Genomic DNA, 15,851 nt, shown 5'->3' with positions numbered 1-15,851 from the left:
TATCCACTTCATTTTTCAAATTTGCATTTGTCCAATTATTAGTGATTTGGAGCATTTTTCATATAGTTGTTGATAACTATGATTTCTTCCCTTAAAAAGTCCTATTATAATTTATCCATTTATCTATTACTGGGGAATGGCTATTAGTCTTCCAAATTTGAATAATTATCTTATAAATCTTGCCCAGGAAATCTTGATTCGAAAAACTTGTTGCAAAGATTTTTTTCCCTAATAATCTATTTCCATACTAATCTTAGCTGTATTTATTTTATTTATTCAAAACCTTTTTAATTTTACATAACCAAAATGGTCCACTTTATCTTCTTTCATATTTTCTATTGCTTGCTTTACTTCTCTTGCTAAGAGTTGAAATTCTGTGTTAATATTTCTGCCATAATCATAAAAGTTCCAAAATAAAATTTGTCCATAGCAAGAAAAGGTTGGGAACTGGGAAGATAATCATTTATGGTTAGTACCTTTTCCCCTCTATTAGTCTGTCAGCTCTATGAAAAAAAGGATAATTTTCCATCTAAATTTTCAAACTTCCCTGCACTTAGTATAATGCTTTGAATTTAGTATATGTGCTTAAAAATATTTGTTGAATTGAAATTACCTTATATGGGGTAATGGGAGAGAAATGCTATTTATATTCTAAGGTTGTGTAGTAAGATGTAATTATGGAAAATCTCATAAGGAGATAAATATGTCAGAGGGCAGCTAGGTGGCATAGTGGATAAAGCACCAGCCCTGGATTCAGGAGTACCTGAGTTCAAATCTGGCCTCAGACACTAGACACTTAATTAGCTGTGTGACCCTGGGCAAGTCACTTAACCCTCATTGCCCTGCCAAAAAAAAAAAAAAAGAGATAAATATGTCACAAGTATACTAACAGTACTATGAATTCTTGTTCCTGTCTTTTAAAAATGAATCAGATTTTAATAAATACTTGCTTTTCAATTTTCACAGATATTTTGGAGGAGGATGAAGAAGAGTCTGACAGTGAGCTGGAGAGACAGAACATTGAGGAATTATATGACTTTGTGAGACATACACACCAGCAAGAAGCTCATCACCTACAAGAAGATGTCCAGCACCCTGCACTGATTCCTGTACTGAGGCCATACCAAAGTGAGGCTGTTAACTGGATGCTGCTACGAGAAAATTTCAGAAACTCTCCTGCCAATGGCAAGTATAAGATACTTTAAGGTGAAGGCACAGAGCACTCTTAGAACTCTAAGAGGGGATGGGGCAGAGTGGGGCGGGGTGGTTGGGATGGTTGGGAGACAGTAGAGAACTGGTCACCAAGCAGGGTATCAAAAGGGAAAATATGAAACAGAAGGGGTTATGTACAAAATGTGTTTTTAAAGGAATTCCATGTATCCTTCATGTATGATTAGCGCTTATTTATAAAATTTATTAGTGATTCTTTTTCCTGTACCAAATTAAGATTGTCTAGATTCAGTTTAAGAAGAAAGAAATCTTTTTTTTTTCTAATTTTTTAAAGTTTTGAGTTCCAAATTCTATTCCTCCCTCCCTCCTTCCCCTCTTACCCTGAAGTACTAAGTAGTCAGATATAGGTTATACATGTGCAGTTATGTAAAACATTTCCATATTAATCATTTTGTATGAGAAGATTTGAATAAAAGGAAAAAAATGAAAGAAAGTGAACAATAGCATGCTTCATTCTATATTCAAACAATATCAATTCTTTCTCTGGAGGCATATTTCATCATTAGTCCTTTGGAATTGTCTTGGATCATTGTATTGCTGAGAATAGCTAAGTCATTCACAGTTTTTCATCGAACATTATTGCTGTTACTGTGTATAACGTTCTCCTGGTTCTGTTCACTTCACTATGCATTAATTCATATAAGTCTTTCCAGGTTTTTCTGAAATCATTCTTCTTATCATTTCTTATAGAATATTTATTCTATCACAATCATATATCACAGCTTATTTAGCCATTCCTCAATTGATGGGCATCCCCTCGATTTCTACCATAAAAAAATCTGAGAAACAAGAAATCTAATTGCTAGTGGTTAGTCATCACTAGTAGTTGCCTCTGGCAATGGCTTTCAAAAACTTGATGAGAGATGGTAAAAAGTAGTATGACTTCCTTCTAAAATGAAGGAGCTTGATTATATTATTCATCTCAAAGGGCCTTTCTGGCTCCAGATCCTATGTTTTAAACAATATTTTCTTGGTGAGGTGGATTAAAGGGAAGATATGATTGGTTTTGTATGTTATTGACCAATAAATACTCTTTAATTTCCTTGGCCTTGTTCTTTTGGGCAGTTCCCCATTCATTATTCATGGAGTACTTACTCTCAAAAAGGCAGTGAATTTCCAGAGATTGCTTACTTTTTCTTCCTTACCCTGTCTCATGCCTCCAGAGACCTTGCTCCTGCTTTTATGATCATCTTAATAAAGATTGGAATAAGATCATTTAGGGCATGATTTTGAGCAGAAAACATTGACTATTTCACTGCTCCTTTTATAGATTTCTTTAGGTTGATCAATAATTTATTAATTTCCCTTTTGCTTAGCATTTAACATTTTTGAGGGAATTAAATCTTTTTAGGAAATTTTCCCCATTCATTTCCATATTCTACAACTGACCTAGTTTTAATTTTGATATTTTAATTCAAAGATTATATGTACAGAGGAACACTGGCCAGTGTATCTGTTCACTGCCTTTTAGACCTTACTCCTAAGGCCCCTATTGTCATTGTCCTTTTTCTGCTCCCCTCCTAAAAAGTCCCTTTGTAGTCTGAATCTTGAATGCCTGTAAAGGACATTTCTTCTCATTTCCATTCCTTGAAATCCTTTTTCTTTAAGGGCCAGTGCAGGTGCCACCTCTTCCATGTAGCCTATCCCTTGATCCCCTTCCTCAGTAAAAGTGTTTTTTAGCTTCTTACATTTTTTTTGAGAACTTTGTTTAAATCTCCTCTTTGCTCCTATACCTTCTCATTTCTGTTATACTTTATTTGTATTCATATTGTATTTCTCCACTAGATTATAAAATCCTTGAAGTCAAGAGATTGAGTCAATTTAAATTTTGGAATATCTAGGTTGTAGCACAGTATAATGCACATTATAGACAATAAATATTTGTTAAATTGAGTTGAATTGAATTTTAAATATATTAGAAAATAAATCACACATGGAACCAGCCCCAAGATTGTCATGTGCTACTTGGCTATTGTGTTTTTTTCTTCAGATACATTTATTTTGCTTTTAGATCAGATTAGGGACAGTAATGGTCAGTGAATAGGTATATGTTTGTAGATCTTATTGAGGGAGAGAGAGAATGAATATGACTGAATGGAATGTTCTTATGGCTTTTTTATTCTTTAGAAAATACCTTGCATTTCTTATGGAGAGAGGTCATTACAACAGAAGGGATGAAATTCTACTATAATCCATTTACAGGCTGGTAAGGCAATTTTATATTCACAAATGTTTTCTTCCCTTTCCCAGAACCCATACTCCCATGTATATATATATATATATATCTCCATACTGAAAGCCTACAGAAAAGATTTGTTGAGAACCTCACTCTTTAAAGCATTGCCTAATGATAGAATACTTAGTGAAAATCATAGCAAAGGCTTTTACACAAAGAACAAATAAATAATAAATAGCACTTGTCCCTTTTCATTTAGTGAGTGCCAGTAACAGATTCAAAATACTATAAAAAATTAGAGTGAGCGTAATCTGAAGTTAAGTGTCACTTGTTTATTGTGGTTCGATTCCTTTTTTTCCTAATTAAAGTATCCCTCTGTTCTAAAAGATTTTTGGTAGTCACTGGAAAAATTTGATATTTAATAAATGACTGCTGTTTATCTTTTCTATTTAAAGATTATTTGGAAGGTCGTGGTAAAGAGATGGGCATGTTTTCTTATTTTAACCATTGGGAAGAAAAATGATAGTTACCAACACAATTCATTATTTCCTGTTGAAAGATTAGTTGATAGAACTCAGTTGCCTTTTTTGTTCGATTACCATGGTCTTTGTCTTTAGGTTTCTAAAACCTCAGTACTTTTACATTTTACAACGTAATACAGCCTCAGAATCTTGCGTTTTCTTTAGAGTAGCTGCCAATGTGATTTTTGTTTTCATGACTCTGACATATTTTTTTGTTTTGTTTGACCTTTCCTTTAGCATCATCCGGGAATTCCCAAATGCTGGGCCGCAGTGGCCTGGTGGCATCTTAGCAGATGAGATGGGTCTGGGGAAGACAGTGGAGGTTTTGGCTCTGATTCTTTCACACACTCGACAAGATGTCAAACAGGATGTTCTAACGCTGCCTGAGGTAGGATGACCATATAAAACTTAGGGAAGCAAAGGACTTATTATGTTCAAGAAAAGTGACATGTTCTGAATCCTTGTTTTGACACAAAAGTCACAGCTTTTAATATCCTGTGGAACTGAAGATAATTAACTTGGAAGGGTGTTCCGTCAAGGAAACATTTTGTTTCTTGAGGAACAACAGGGGGGACTGTAACGATTGGAATAACGCCACCTGCTGGATACTTACTGTAGAGGAGTTCTGCCCATGAAGGGAAGGTCTTTGAGGGCAAGACCAGGAGTCAGGAAGTGACGCGGGCTAGTGGGAGGAGGAAGGAAGAGACTGGCGCTCAGTCTCGCTCTCTTTCCTGGGGACCCTGGCGGAGAAGGGAGCTAAAAATGTGCTCTCCCTTTAATAGATAGAAATCTAGGCCTTTCTCTCTCTCTTTACCAAATTCTTGTTTTCCTTAATAAATGCTTAAAAGCCTAACTCTTGCTAAAGCTTATAATTTATTGGCGACCACTCATTAGATATTTTAGACAGACTAGCTAGAATTTTAGCCCTTAACAAGGGTTAAACCTTTTTATGACTTGCCATGGGCAGTGGCCAACTGAAATGCTCCCTCTTTCTTAGCTGCCTTAGGTTAGCAATAAAAACATCTTTGACTCCATATTGAAAGTGATCTGCTACCTGCAAAAATGTTACTACTTCTTTTATTATTTCCAGAAGCCTTCCTCAAATTACAACATAAATTACTTGAGAATCAATAAGGGCACTTAATGAAGTGATGACAAACCTGAGACATGGGAGTAACAGAGTCTGAGTTGCAAGGGACCTCAGAGGTCACGTAGTCTAACCCCCATGCCTGAACCTCTTTGATTTGTCTAGAATACCTTAGTAAAGGGGTAGCTGGGTGGTGCCGTGGATAAAGCACCGGCCCTGGATTCAGGAGGACCTGAGTTCAAATCCAGCCTCAGACATTTGATACGTTACTCATGTAATGATTGGAATGATGCCACCTACTGGAGACTGCTGTGGGAAAGCTCCACCATGAGGAAAATGCCTCAGAGGCATTGTGGCTTTTCCTTGGTGTCAGGAAATGACATTTATTCATGGGTGCTGTCTATCAAGGCTACCAGCCAGTCAACTTGAGGAGCCTCCTATTTTCTGGGAGGAGACAGGAAGGAGGAAAGGGAGCCTGCACGGAGAGCTCTCGAGCTTTTGGGTTCCTGACCTGATGGTGGTGGTGGCGGCAGAGGACTTCACAGGAAATTTGAGGAAAGATAGGAATGCCAGACTGTTGGAATTCTGTTCTCAATCTTTTTCTATTTTTCAATAAACCCTTAAAAACCTAAACTCGTTTTATCAGTGATTTTAGTCAGTTTCCCCCAAAACTGGGGGAACAGATTAGAATCCACATTTAGAATCTTAAATTACATACTAGCTATGTGACCCTGGGCAAGTCACTTAACCCTCATTGCCCCAGCAAAAAAAAAAAAAAAGAATACCTTAGTAAACAGTATGTTTAAGAATTGAATTTTTTAAAGTAGACTGTGTATTTTTAGGCCATTGCTCTCTACCACAATTGACTTTTCCTCAACCTCTGAAAAATTCAGATTTAGAATTTATGTGCAAAAGAAACCTAATTTGAGATTGGCAAACACAGAACTTTATGTCATGATATCTAAAATTTAAATTCCTTACTCTAGCATTTAGAACTTTTCACCATCTGCAATCCTACTTTTCAAAACTTATTTCATAAAATCTACACTTACAACAGAAGACAATTGGCTGTTTATGAAAGCTATCACATGTACCTGTAATACCTTTTCTATACTGTGGAAACCCTTCTCTTTCTTCAAGGCCCAGCCCAGGTACCAACTTCTCCTTGAAATCTTTTATGATCCCCATTAGTGGAAAGTAATTACTCTCATTTTAAATTTTTTTAATGTATTCCTTCTAGATTTCTTTTTTGCCTTTCTCACAGTCTACTTTGCATCATACTTATTTGTTTACATCTTAGTCCCTCATTAGATTATAAGCTAGCCTGTTAGAATAAGTAGAAAGAGTGTTGGACTTGGAGTCAGGAAAACCTGGGTTTGAATTCTGCCTTAGACACTAGCTATGTAGCCTTGAACAAGTCACTTAACCACTCTCAGCCTTATTTTGTTCATCTGTAAAATGTGGATAATAATAGCACCTACCTCACAGGGTTGTTGTGTGGCTCAAATGAGATAAGGTATGTAAAACACTTCGGAGGGTTATGTAAGTGGCAGTTGTTGTTGTTGTTATTATTATTATTATTATTATTAATTACTAACTCCTTGAAGGCAATAACTGTTTTTCATCATTGTATTCCTAGCACAATGCCTCTCTTATAGTAAGTGATTAGTATATGTTTGTTGAACTGAGTCTAGATAAAAAGCCTATAATCTACAGACTATCTAATGCCTTATACCAACCATATATTTTACAAATGTATTTCATGGATCATACAGGAACCCTGATCAGAGTGTGTGATTGACTTAGTCTACCCTCTCCTTACCAAATAAATAATTCAAGGCATATTGGTAGTGCCATCTTTGTACGTAAAGGGACATTTCTTTTAATTTCTTATAATTAAGTAGACATTGTTGATAACTGTTCATTAATTTATCGGAAAATAGTGGTCCATGACTAATAGTTAAAGTAAAAGGGACAAATTTTCTATAGTTTTATTAATTGCATTCCATTTCAGGATCACAATGCATGCCTATCCCCAGCCAAGCCTCATTTGAATATGTGTTCCTGATCATAGGTAGAAGTGAATGAGAAAATGTGAATGTATCGGTATGGTTCTATCACCCTGTTAGAAATGCAGTTAACAGCTCAAATAGTGTTACCCAGCTCAAGTGTTAGCAGCTCAAGTGTTGCTAGCAGCTTGCAGCTCAAAGAATCCAAGCAGGCAGCAGAGGGTGGGTGAAGGCATTTTTATTCATCTTAGAAGATGGGCACTCTTCTGAATGTGAAGAGAGTACACTGAACTGAAGTCCTGCACCTTGATTTATATCTACCAAGGATCCCTCTCAACCAATCACATTACAGTTTCCATTTACATACAGCATTACAAAAACAACCAATCACAGCATATAGTACCAACTTCCCATATATGGTAACTGTAAGGATCAATCAGATTGTATCAGTCAACTAATCAAACTGCCCCGTTAAAAACCAATCAGATTGTACCAGTCAACCAATCAGATTATGACACTAGGCCTTAACCTTATTCTGGGCAAGAATGTCCCCATTCCTCACTTGAACAGTGCTGTATTAATGTACATAACCATACAAAACTGGTCATGAAACAAAACTTAAGTCAGGGTTTGAACATCTGGGTTAAATAGGAATCACTTCAGGTGCCTCAAGGTTGACTCCCAGCTTAACTCAGCTCCCATAAAACACAGGCCCCTGGGGTCTAAGGCCCAGGGGCCACTGCTCCTCAAAGCCTTGTGTGCTGGGCAGCCCCCTGCTGGGAGGTTCAGGCAACAAAGTTGTGGGGCTTGAAACTAAACCTACTCTCTATCTTTAGGGGTCTGAGAAGAGTCCAAATATGGTCTTTACTCTCAACCCCTACTTAGAAAAACAATTCAAAAGAATAAAGCAGTAACCTTTTGTTGTTGGAAGAGAGGACATTTTTACTATTTTGTTTTAATTCATTGTCATACCATTATACACTTAATGGATAAAGTTGTATAGGGACAATCTTTGCACATTGCATTATATGAAATAAATCTTTGTATTCATATCATAGGATTAGATCTGGAAGGGACCTTGGAGATCATCTAGTCCGATCCCTCATTTTGCAGAGAATCAGAGAGGTTAAGAAGTAACTTGCCCCCAGGTCACATAAGGTAGTAAATGCCAAGGCCAGAAGGTGAACCCAGGTCCTCTGACTCTAAAAGCATTGCTTTCCCGTTATATCATGAAAATGTATGGATATTGAATATTTAAAATAAATACATATTATTAAAGAAGGTCGTAGCTAGATTCTAAATTTTGTATAAGATAAAAAATCTAGTTTTTGTATAAGCACATACATATCACTTCATTTCTTAGAATACTTCATACAGTCTATATCTCTTATAAGCTTAAAGCACATATCCAAATTTTAAAGCTTAATATTAAGCATTGTGTAATGATGAACCTGAAAATCCAATGGGTGACTGCTGAATATTGTTCATATCAGGGAAAACTGGTAAATTACTTCATACCTCCACAACCTGCTGAAGGAAGCAAAAAGAAGAAACCTAAGACAATGGAGTTTCAATCTAAGGAAAAAATACAGTACCCCAGTAAGTATTTGTATCTATATTTTAAAATACTTACGTTTCCAATATTTGTCATAATTCTTAGAAACCTTCCAATAGAAACACCTTATTGTTGATGATTTTCTTGTAGTCCTCAAGAACACTTGTAGTAATTCTTCAGATTCTATATAATTCTTAAGGTTGATTTGTATGTTCCTCTTCATCCAATTAACTTTTTGGCAAAGTTTACTATATTTTACTTTTTCTAGTTTTTAAGTTCATTTGGAAATTGTTTTGATCATATTAGAATACTGTGTATATTTCATATTTAAATGTAAGCTTATGTTGTGGTAACTAGTATTAAAAACATTTTTAGTTTATCATATGGGGAGTCATAGACTGCAAGATCACTAATTTAGCATGAGTATCATTTATGTCAGTAAATTTAGCATTATGATGATTAATTCCACACTGTTGACAGCTTAGTTTTCTTTATAAGTTCTGTATTTTAAGTGTTTATTATGTAATCAACAATCAACAAAACATCCAAATAAATAAAGTTTTTAAATCACATGTAAAACTAATAAACTTTAAACTTACTTACGTATTACTAAAATGAAGGAAGACTAATTAACTTTAATAAAATAATAAACTTACTTCTGTGCCCCTTCCTCTTTTTTCTCCTATATTCTTATCAGTTAGATTTTTTAAATAAAAGTTGTAGTCACTGTGTATGTTGTTCAGATTTTCTGTCTTTGCTATTTCAGTTCATATAAAAGTCAAGTTTCTTCATATTCTTCCTATTTGTCATTTTTGATAACCAAAACTTAATGATTCATTTGATTACCATAATTCATTACATTAATGTGCCACAATATATTTAGTCATTTCCTAATCATTGAATGTAGAGGTCATTTCCATTTTTCACAGTTACAGATAAAACTGCTAAAAATTTTGTATCCTTGTCAGTGAGCATTTCTTCAGTAAACCCATATTTTCCATGTTGACCCCTTTCCCTATACATTTTTTCACTTATTTTATTTCAATCACTGTGTTCTTATATATGTAGGTTTGCGTGTGATGATATTAGCAGCTGTGAAAGAAATGAATGTGAAGAAGGGAGCTTCCATCATTGCCATATTCAAGTATGTCAGCACCATATACAGATATGATGTACAGAGGAACCGGCGGCTTCTGAAGAAAAACCTGGAAAAATTAATAGCAGAACAAGTTGTGGAACAAGTCAAAGGTCATGGTTTGGCTGGATCTTTTAAACTGGGAAAGAATTATAAGGAACAGAAGACATCTGATAGAACTAAAAAACCGGTAAAATAATGAATTTAATTATTTAAGTGCCTATTCTATGCTAATTTGTTCAAGAAAGATACAGCATCTGGCTTTAGGAGCTTTTGTTTTGAAGGTGAAGATTTAGCTTATAAAATACTTATATATACTGTCCAATCCTGATTCCGATTTTCTGCTTTTTAATTAAGTGATTTGTGAATGTTTAATGAAATGGCCAGGGAGACCGTGTTTAAAATAATTTCTCTATTCTGATTATGATATTGTCATCAATTTTAAGACCTCATTCCCTAATTTTTAAATAGTAATAAATAATACCTCGACTTAATGCTTAATGCTTTTCTTAATTTTATGTTTTACATCAATATCTCATTTTTTCCATCATCATAGGACTTTTGACTTGTAACCCTGTCTTGTTTTCATTGGGCCATGAACATCAATTTGCTTTTAGGAAAAATCATCATTTAAGTATTTACAAATTGAAATAGATAATTTCATTATAAATAACTGTATATGTATTTGCAGGTTATAGTTTAATCATGGTATTTCAAATGAAAGAACTTTATCCTTTAAGAAGTAGAAAATCAAGAAGTTTTGATTCAGAGTGGTGGTTCTCATATATTTTAGGTCTTTGCTATGACAGTCCAAGAGACCTTGACCATCAATCTGTCCTTATTGTTCTTGTTTTCTGAATAAAAACTTCCTTCAGATAAGTGCATTATAAGCCACTGAACTCTCTGCCATGAAATTTGGGGTTTTAGAAGTAGAGAAAGCAAAGAAGAAAGATAGTAAAACTTGGTCAATTGAGAGGGGTAAAAGTATTGTGCCTATTGCTTTAAACTGTAATTGGAGTATTTCGGTCAATAAAGTTGCAAGGAGTTAAGAGCTTCCCTCAATTTCCATTCTTTCTTTCCTTCCCTCCCTCTTTCCCTCTTTCTTTTCTCCTTCCCTTACTCCCTCCCTCCCTCCCTTCCTTCCGTCATTCCTTCCTTCCACCTAAGATAACAGTACATCCTTAGTTTAATATTTTGGAAGACCTGAAGAACATTTGAAAATGTTTATGTGGCACAAAATATAAACTGTTCTACAATGATATTGTTCAGGAGTAAAGGTAACAATGTTAGAAAATTGAAATTTTATCTACTTAATCAAAAAATGACCATTTGCATTTTTCTACTTTATTTCAATTTTCTCTAGATTTAGAGTACCATTTTAAAAAAAAATCAAACTTCTCTTTATTAATTTTGCAATAGGCCACAAGGAGTCCTAGAAAGATTCAAAATAAACTTTCCGATGAAGAAAAAGATCAGTCAGAGAGCAAGGATACAGTTTCTGAAAATAAGGGAGAAAAATCCCTATCATTGGACATCACTGAGAAAGAGCATGATTATTGTGAGGTCAATAGATACCATGGCCGACTGAGGAAAAAACTTGACCGACACTCAAATGAAAAACTTCAGCCTAATGCTAAAGAATTAAATACTGCTGATTTGCAAAGACACTGTCCATCATCCAGTGATGCTCCAAGTACTCATACTACTGATTCTAAAAGTAAATTAAATTTAAATGAAGACAACATGAAGGACCAGGTATCTGAATCTCAAGACCATGTTGGTTGTAAGGTGCTACATGCCAATTCTATAAGTCCCTTCAATACTTCTGATTATCGCTTTGAGTGTATTTGTGGTGAACTTGGCCTAGTAGACTGTAAAGCCCGTGTTCAATGTCTAAAATGCCACCTGTGGCAACATGCAGAATGTGTGAACTACAAGGAGGAAAACTTGAAAATTAAACCTTTTTACTGCCCCCATTGCCTAGTTGCAATGAAACCAGTTTCCACGGGAGCAACTTTGATCATCTCTCCAAGTTCTATCTGTCACCAGTGGGTGGATGAAATCAACAGACATGTGAGGTCGTCTTCTCTTCAGGTTTTGGTAAGACAGTCTTGTATAAACAGGAAATACAGTTCTTGCTTTTTTCAGGTTTTTCTGAAAAATCGTTGAAGCCTACCATATGTTTTAACCCACCAAAAAGACTTTATAATTAGATAATTGTAGAGGAATCTTGAAACAGAAATTTTAAGACAAGTGTAAATAAATTCACTTAGAGTTTTATACTATTCTTTTTGAACAGTGGAAGTTCAAAAGGTAAAGCAGTTTACTGGAGAGATGCAAAAAGCCAAAAGATATAGATGTATAAATCTTTATTTACTCATTCATGACTTCAGAAAGGATATGGCTTACGATCTTTAGGAAACTTTAGTATTAATGTAATAAACTAATGGAAAATCCTAAGTACAAAGTGTGATAATTAATATTTACCCATAAATGGAAATACAGCATGATTAGGCATAGGATATTGTGTATCTTTTGAATATTGGTAAAAGGGGAAAAGTTGAATACTTTGGAAAATAAACATGTATACATATGCTATGACAACTGTCATCAAGCATATATTTTAAAAGATATTTTAAATAAACAAGGAAATCTAAAATCAAACTTTTTAAAAGTCTACTGTGGAATAGAGAATCTATTTACAGTAGGTATGGGAATAAAAATGTGCCACCCAAAGCCGGAATTTAAGTAATATGTTCCCAGTTAGTGAATTGATTGTAATTGAGAAGTAACTAAAAACAACTTTTGAGTTTTCCAACCTAAAAACCACTGCAAAACTGAAAAATAAGTAGTCTTTGCTTCTCAGCGTTATGAGTAATTAATATTTCAATATTGTGGTGGACTTGGAGGCAAAAGGACCTGGGTTCCACTCCCACCTCTCACTTTTGCTAGTTGTGTAATAATTGCTAGCAATTGACTTAATGTTTCTGAACCTCAGATTCTTTTTCTGTACAATGGGGATAATATCTAAGTATTTACTTCACAGAATTGTTGTGACAATTCAATAAAATAACATAAGGTATACAAAACACTTTTAAAATGTAGTATTATTTTAGGTATTTTATATTTAATAAAGTAAATGTCCATGAACTCTTAACACTAAGATGATGAATTCATATTTGGTTTGATTTTGTATGGTCATATAAAATACCCATTAAGTAATGACTTTTACTCTCTCTATTTTCCTCCCTTCTAACTCCTTCACTCTCTTGAGTTACTTGATTAGAGCTCAAAGAGCTTGTAACTTAAAATCATATAGTCATCATTAAGATGTTTTAAATTATTGTGTCTGTTATGAATTTTTTTTCTGGTTTTCTCTCATTCTTAGCTATCACTTCTTTTTGCTGTCAGTGTATTTGTTATCTTTCAGTTGCGTCCAACTCTTCATGACCTCATTTGGGGTCCTGAAGTGGTTTCATTTTACAGATGAGGAACTGATGCAAACAGGGTTAAGTGACATACCTAGAATCACACAGCTAGTAAGTGTCTGAGGCTGATTGTGAACTCAGGAAGATGAATCTTTTTGACTTTAGGCCTGGCACTCTATTGTACTACCTATCTGTCCTGTATTTGTCACAGCAGTCTTTTTTATTCACTTATGCTCTAATCTAGGCTTAGAAAATTTATTAGAGTTGGGTATAAAATTAAAAGAAGTCTCAAATGAATAACCAAAGAGCATGAAATTAAGTGCATGGACTTTATAAAATTTATTTTACTGCTTAAAGCCTTTTCTTAAAAAACTTCTTTCCTGTTTCTCAGCTGTGTTCTAGGTAAATAAGATTCCATGATAGCTCACTTCCACAGAGAATTACTTGTTTTTGTTTATACTTCAGTTTTTGAAACTCATGATAAAAGATAATTCTGTTAAGGTATATGCCATACACCTCATGTCTCAGTTTTTCCTACCTTATTCCCTAGAGTTTACTGATTATTTCCTTTGAGATTGCTCAAATAATTGAAATACATGTCAATATTGTTGGGTTCATAATTTTCCCCTCAGAAGATTTCTGACCACATAGTTGTATTCTTAAAAATCTAATGAATCACCAAGAATGTTGTCATTTAACTATAATGATATCTTAATTACATTTTTTTGATAGATATTTATTGGTTAGATTAAGTAAAACCAACTTACCTACAAGGCCAAAATATAGGCATGCTAGTTAGATGTATAAAGATACATGTTAAATAGACAGATGGAATTTTCATCAGCTTATTAGAGTAATACAAACATAAATATTACATAAGGTCTTTGCTTTCCAAAGCTTTTTTATTTGAGTTCTTAGCAAGAAAATGAAAGGAAAGATATTAAGGTTTCTGTTTAAAATATCACATTTAATACATTCAAGTTGTGTCATAGGAAAATACGCTGTATTCCAGATATTTCATTGTTAGAGATACTATTAAGGAGAAGTCCTGATGTAGCTAGAGTACTGGGCTTCAGAGATGCATGTGTGAGTCTAGCCCCCATTTCTATCAGTTACTAGAAATAGATGAATTACTCCAATTCTGCTTTTCATCATTTGTAAAATGAGAATCATGATGCTTGTAGCTATATGTAATAAAATGTAAATCAAGCTGTTATTAATGTAGACACTTAATAGTTTTATTCACAAATACAAGGTTAAAATTGCCTTTAGTATATAGCTCATGAATGCTTGTTTAGACGGACCTGTGATCTCATCAAAATCAGTGTATTCTACCAGTGCAAACCTCATAGTTTCTCATCAGTTCTGCCAGGCCTTCCCATCCTGTGCAGTTCTTATTTTTACCCTTAAGGAAATCTTCTAGGATCCACCCAATTCACTCGAAGACCTTCTGCTGTTTAGTGCTGTTGTGGTTTTTAAATATCTCAAGGAAACCATAGTAACATTTGGCATCTTTGTGAACTTTTTCTCAAAACCAGCCTACCTCCTTTGCCAGTAAGCTAGGTTTGTTTTGGGGGTTGTTTTGTAAAATTTTAAATCTATTTTAGACTTAAATACAAAATGAGAAAAGAAAAAAAAATTCCCATTTACACAGCAGAACTTAAGGGAGAATTCAATATAAAACAATAAATTTCAATTTCAAAAAAACCTATATAATAAATGCTCCACATTGTTCTCAAAGTTGCTCAGTTTTTCTTTGCTTTCTTGTTGGTTTTCTTTTGTTCTCTGCTGTGTACTTTTTACTTTATCTTTTTTTCTTCTCTTTCCCCCCACCCTAAAGAAGGCTACAATTAAGCGTAGATATGTGTGGATATGTGTATACGCACGTAGATATCTATAAAATTACACATATATACACATACACATATATATAATACCATACCATACTTTTTTCTACCTGTCATCTGTTTCACTAAAGGTGGATAGCATCTTCTTTCATAAATCCAAGTTTTTCCAAGTTAACCAGCTCATCATTTCCTTTGCCACAGTAATATTCCAACCCAATCACATCCTTTCTGAGAGATTATCTATAAAAAATTTTTTCCCAATTTTCCCCAATAATCAAAATTATCCATTTTATACTATAACAATGCTCTCACCATGGTTTAAGGTCTGATACTGCTGAATCTACTTCCTTCACATCTTTTTTCCTCATTTCTTTGTAGTTCCTGCCTTTTTGTTCTTCCAAATGAACTTTGTTATTATTTTTTCTAACTCAATAAAATATTTGTTTTAGTAATTTAAATTGGATGATGTTGAATCAGTAGATTAGTTACTATGTAAAACTGTCATTTTAAAAATTATATTGGCTTTACCTACCCATGAATAATAAATATTATTTCAATTATTTGGATCTGACAGTCATGTTTTTAATGGCATCTTTTTTTGCCCCTTCTTAGTGACTAGGTATTGTTATTAATAGCAACCATGTATCTTTCTATCGCCCTTTGGATAACTTGCAATTTTTATTTTTCTGAGATTAAAAACCAACAAAGAAAGAAAAGAGATACCTTTCTTAGAAAGCCTGTTCAATGCAAATTATTCATACCGCTTGATAGAAACTCATAATTGGAAGGTACCTCATCAGATATCTAGACAAATCTATTCCTAAACAAGAGCCCTCTACAGCAAACCTGCTATCTAGCTTGTG

At 34.1% G+C, this 15,851-nt stretch overlaps 1 protein-coding gene across 2 annotated transcripts in view; it reads left to right on the top strand.

Moving 5' to 3' along the window:
- Positions 1-15,851, top strand: part of SHPRH (SNF2 histone linker PHD RING helicase) — a 117,507-nt gene that overhangs the window by 25,341 nt on the left and 76,315 nt on the right. For both annotated transcript variants that reach the window (XM_044002820.1, XM_044002821.1), the window contains 6 exons: positions 967-1,185; positions 3,358-3,436; positions 4,165-4,315; positions 8,517-8,622; positions 9,647-9,903; positions 11,133-11,813. In XM_044002820.1, the coding sequence (XP_043858755.1) occupies positions 967-1,185; positions 3,358-3,436; positions 4,165-4,315; positions 8,517-8,622; positions 9,647-9,903; positions 11,133-11,813 (1,493 nt within the window). The remainder of the gene's footprint in view (positions 1-966; positions 1,186-3,357; positions 3,437-4,164; positions 4,316-8,516; positions 8,623-9,646; positions 9,904-11,132; positions 11,814-15,851) is intronic.

Source organism: Dromiciops gliroides, chromosome 4 (genome assembly GCF_019393635.1).
Source record: "Dromiciops gliroides isolate mDroGli1 chromosome 4, mDroGli1.pri, whole genome shotgun sequence".
In the NCBI taxonomy this organism is placed as follows: domain Eukaryota; kingdom Metazoa; phylum Chordata; class Mammalia; order Microbiotheria; family Microbiotheriidae; genus Dromiciops; species Dromiciops gliroides.
This window is presented reverse-complemented; position numbering and strand designations above follow the sequence as displayed.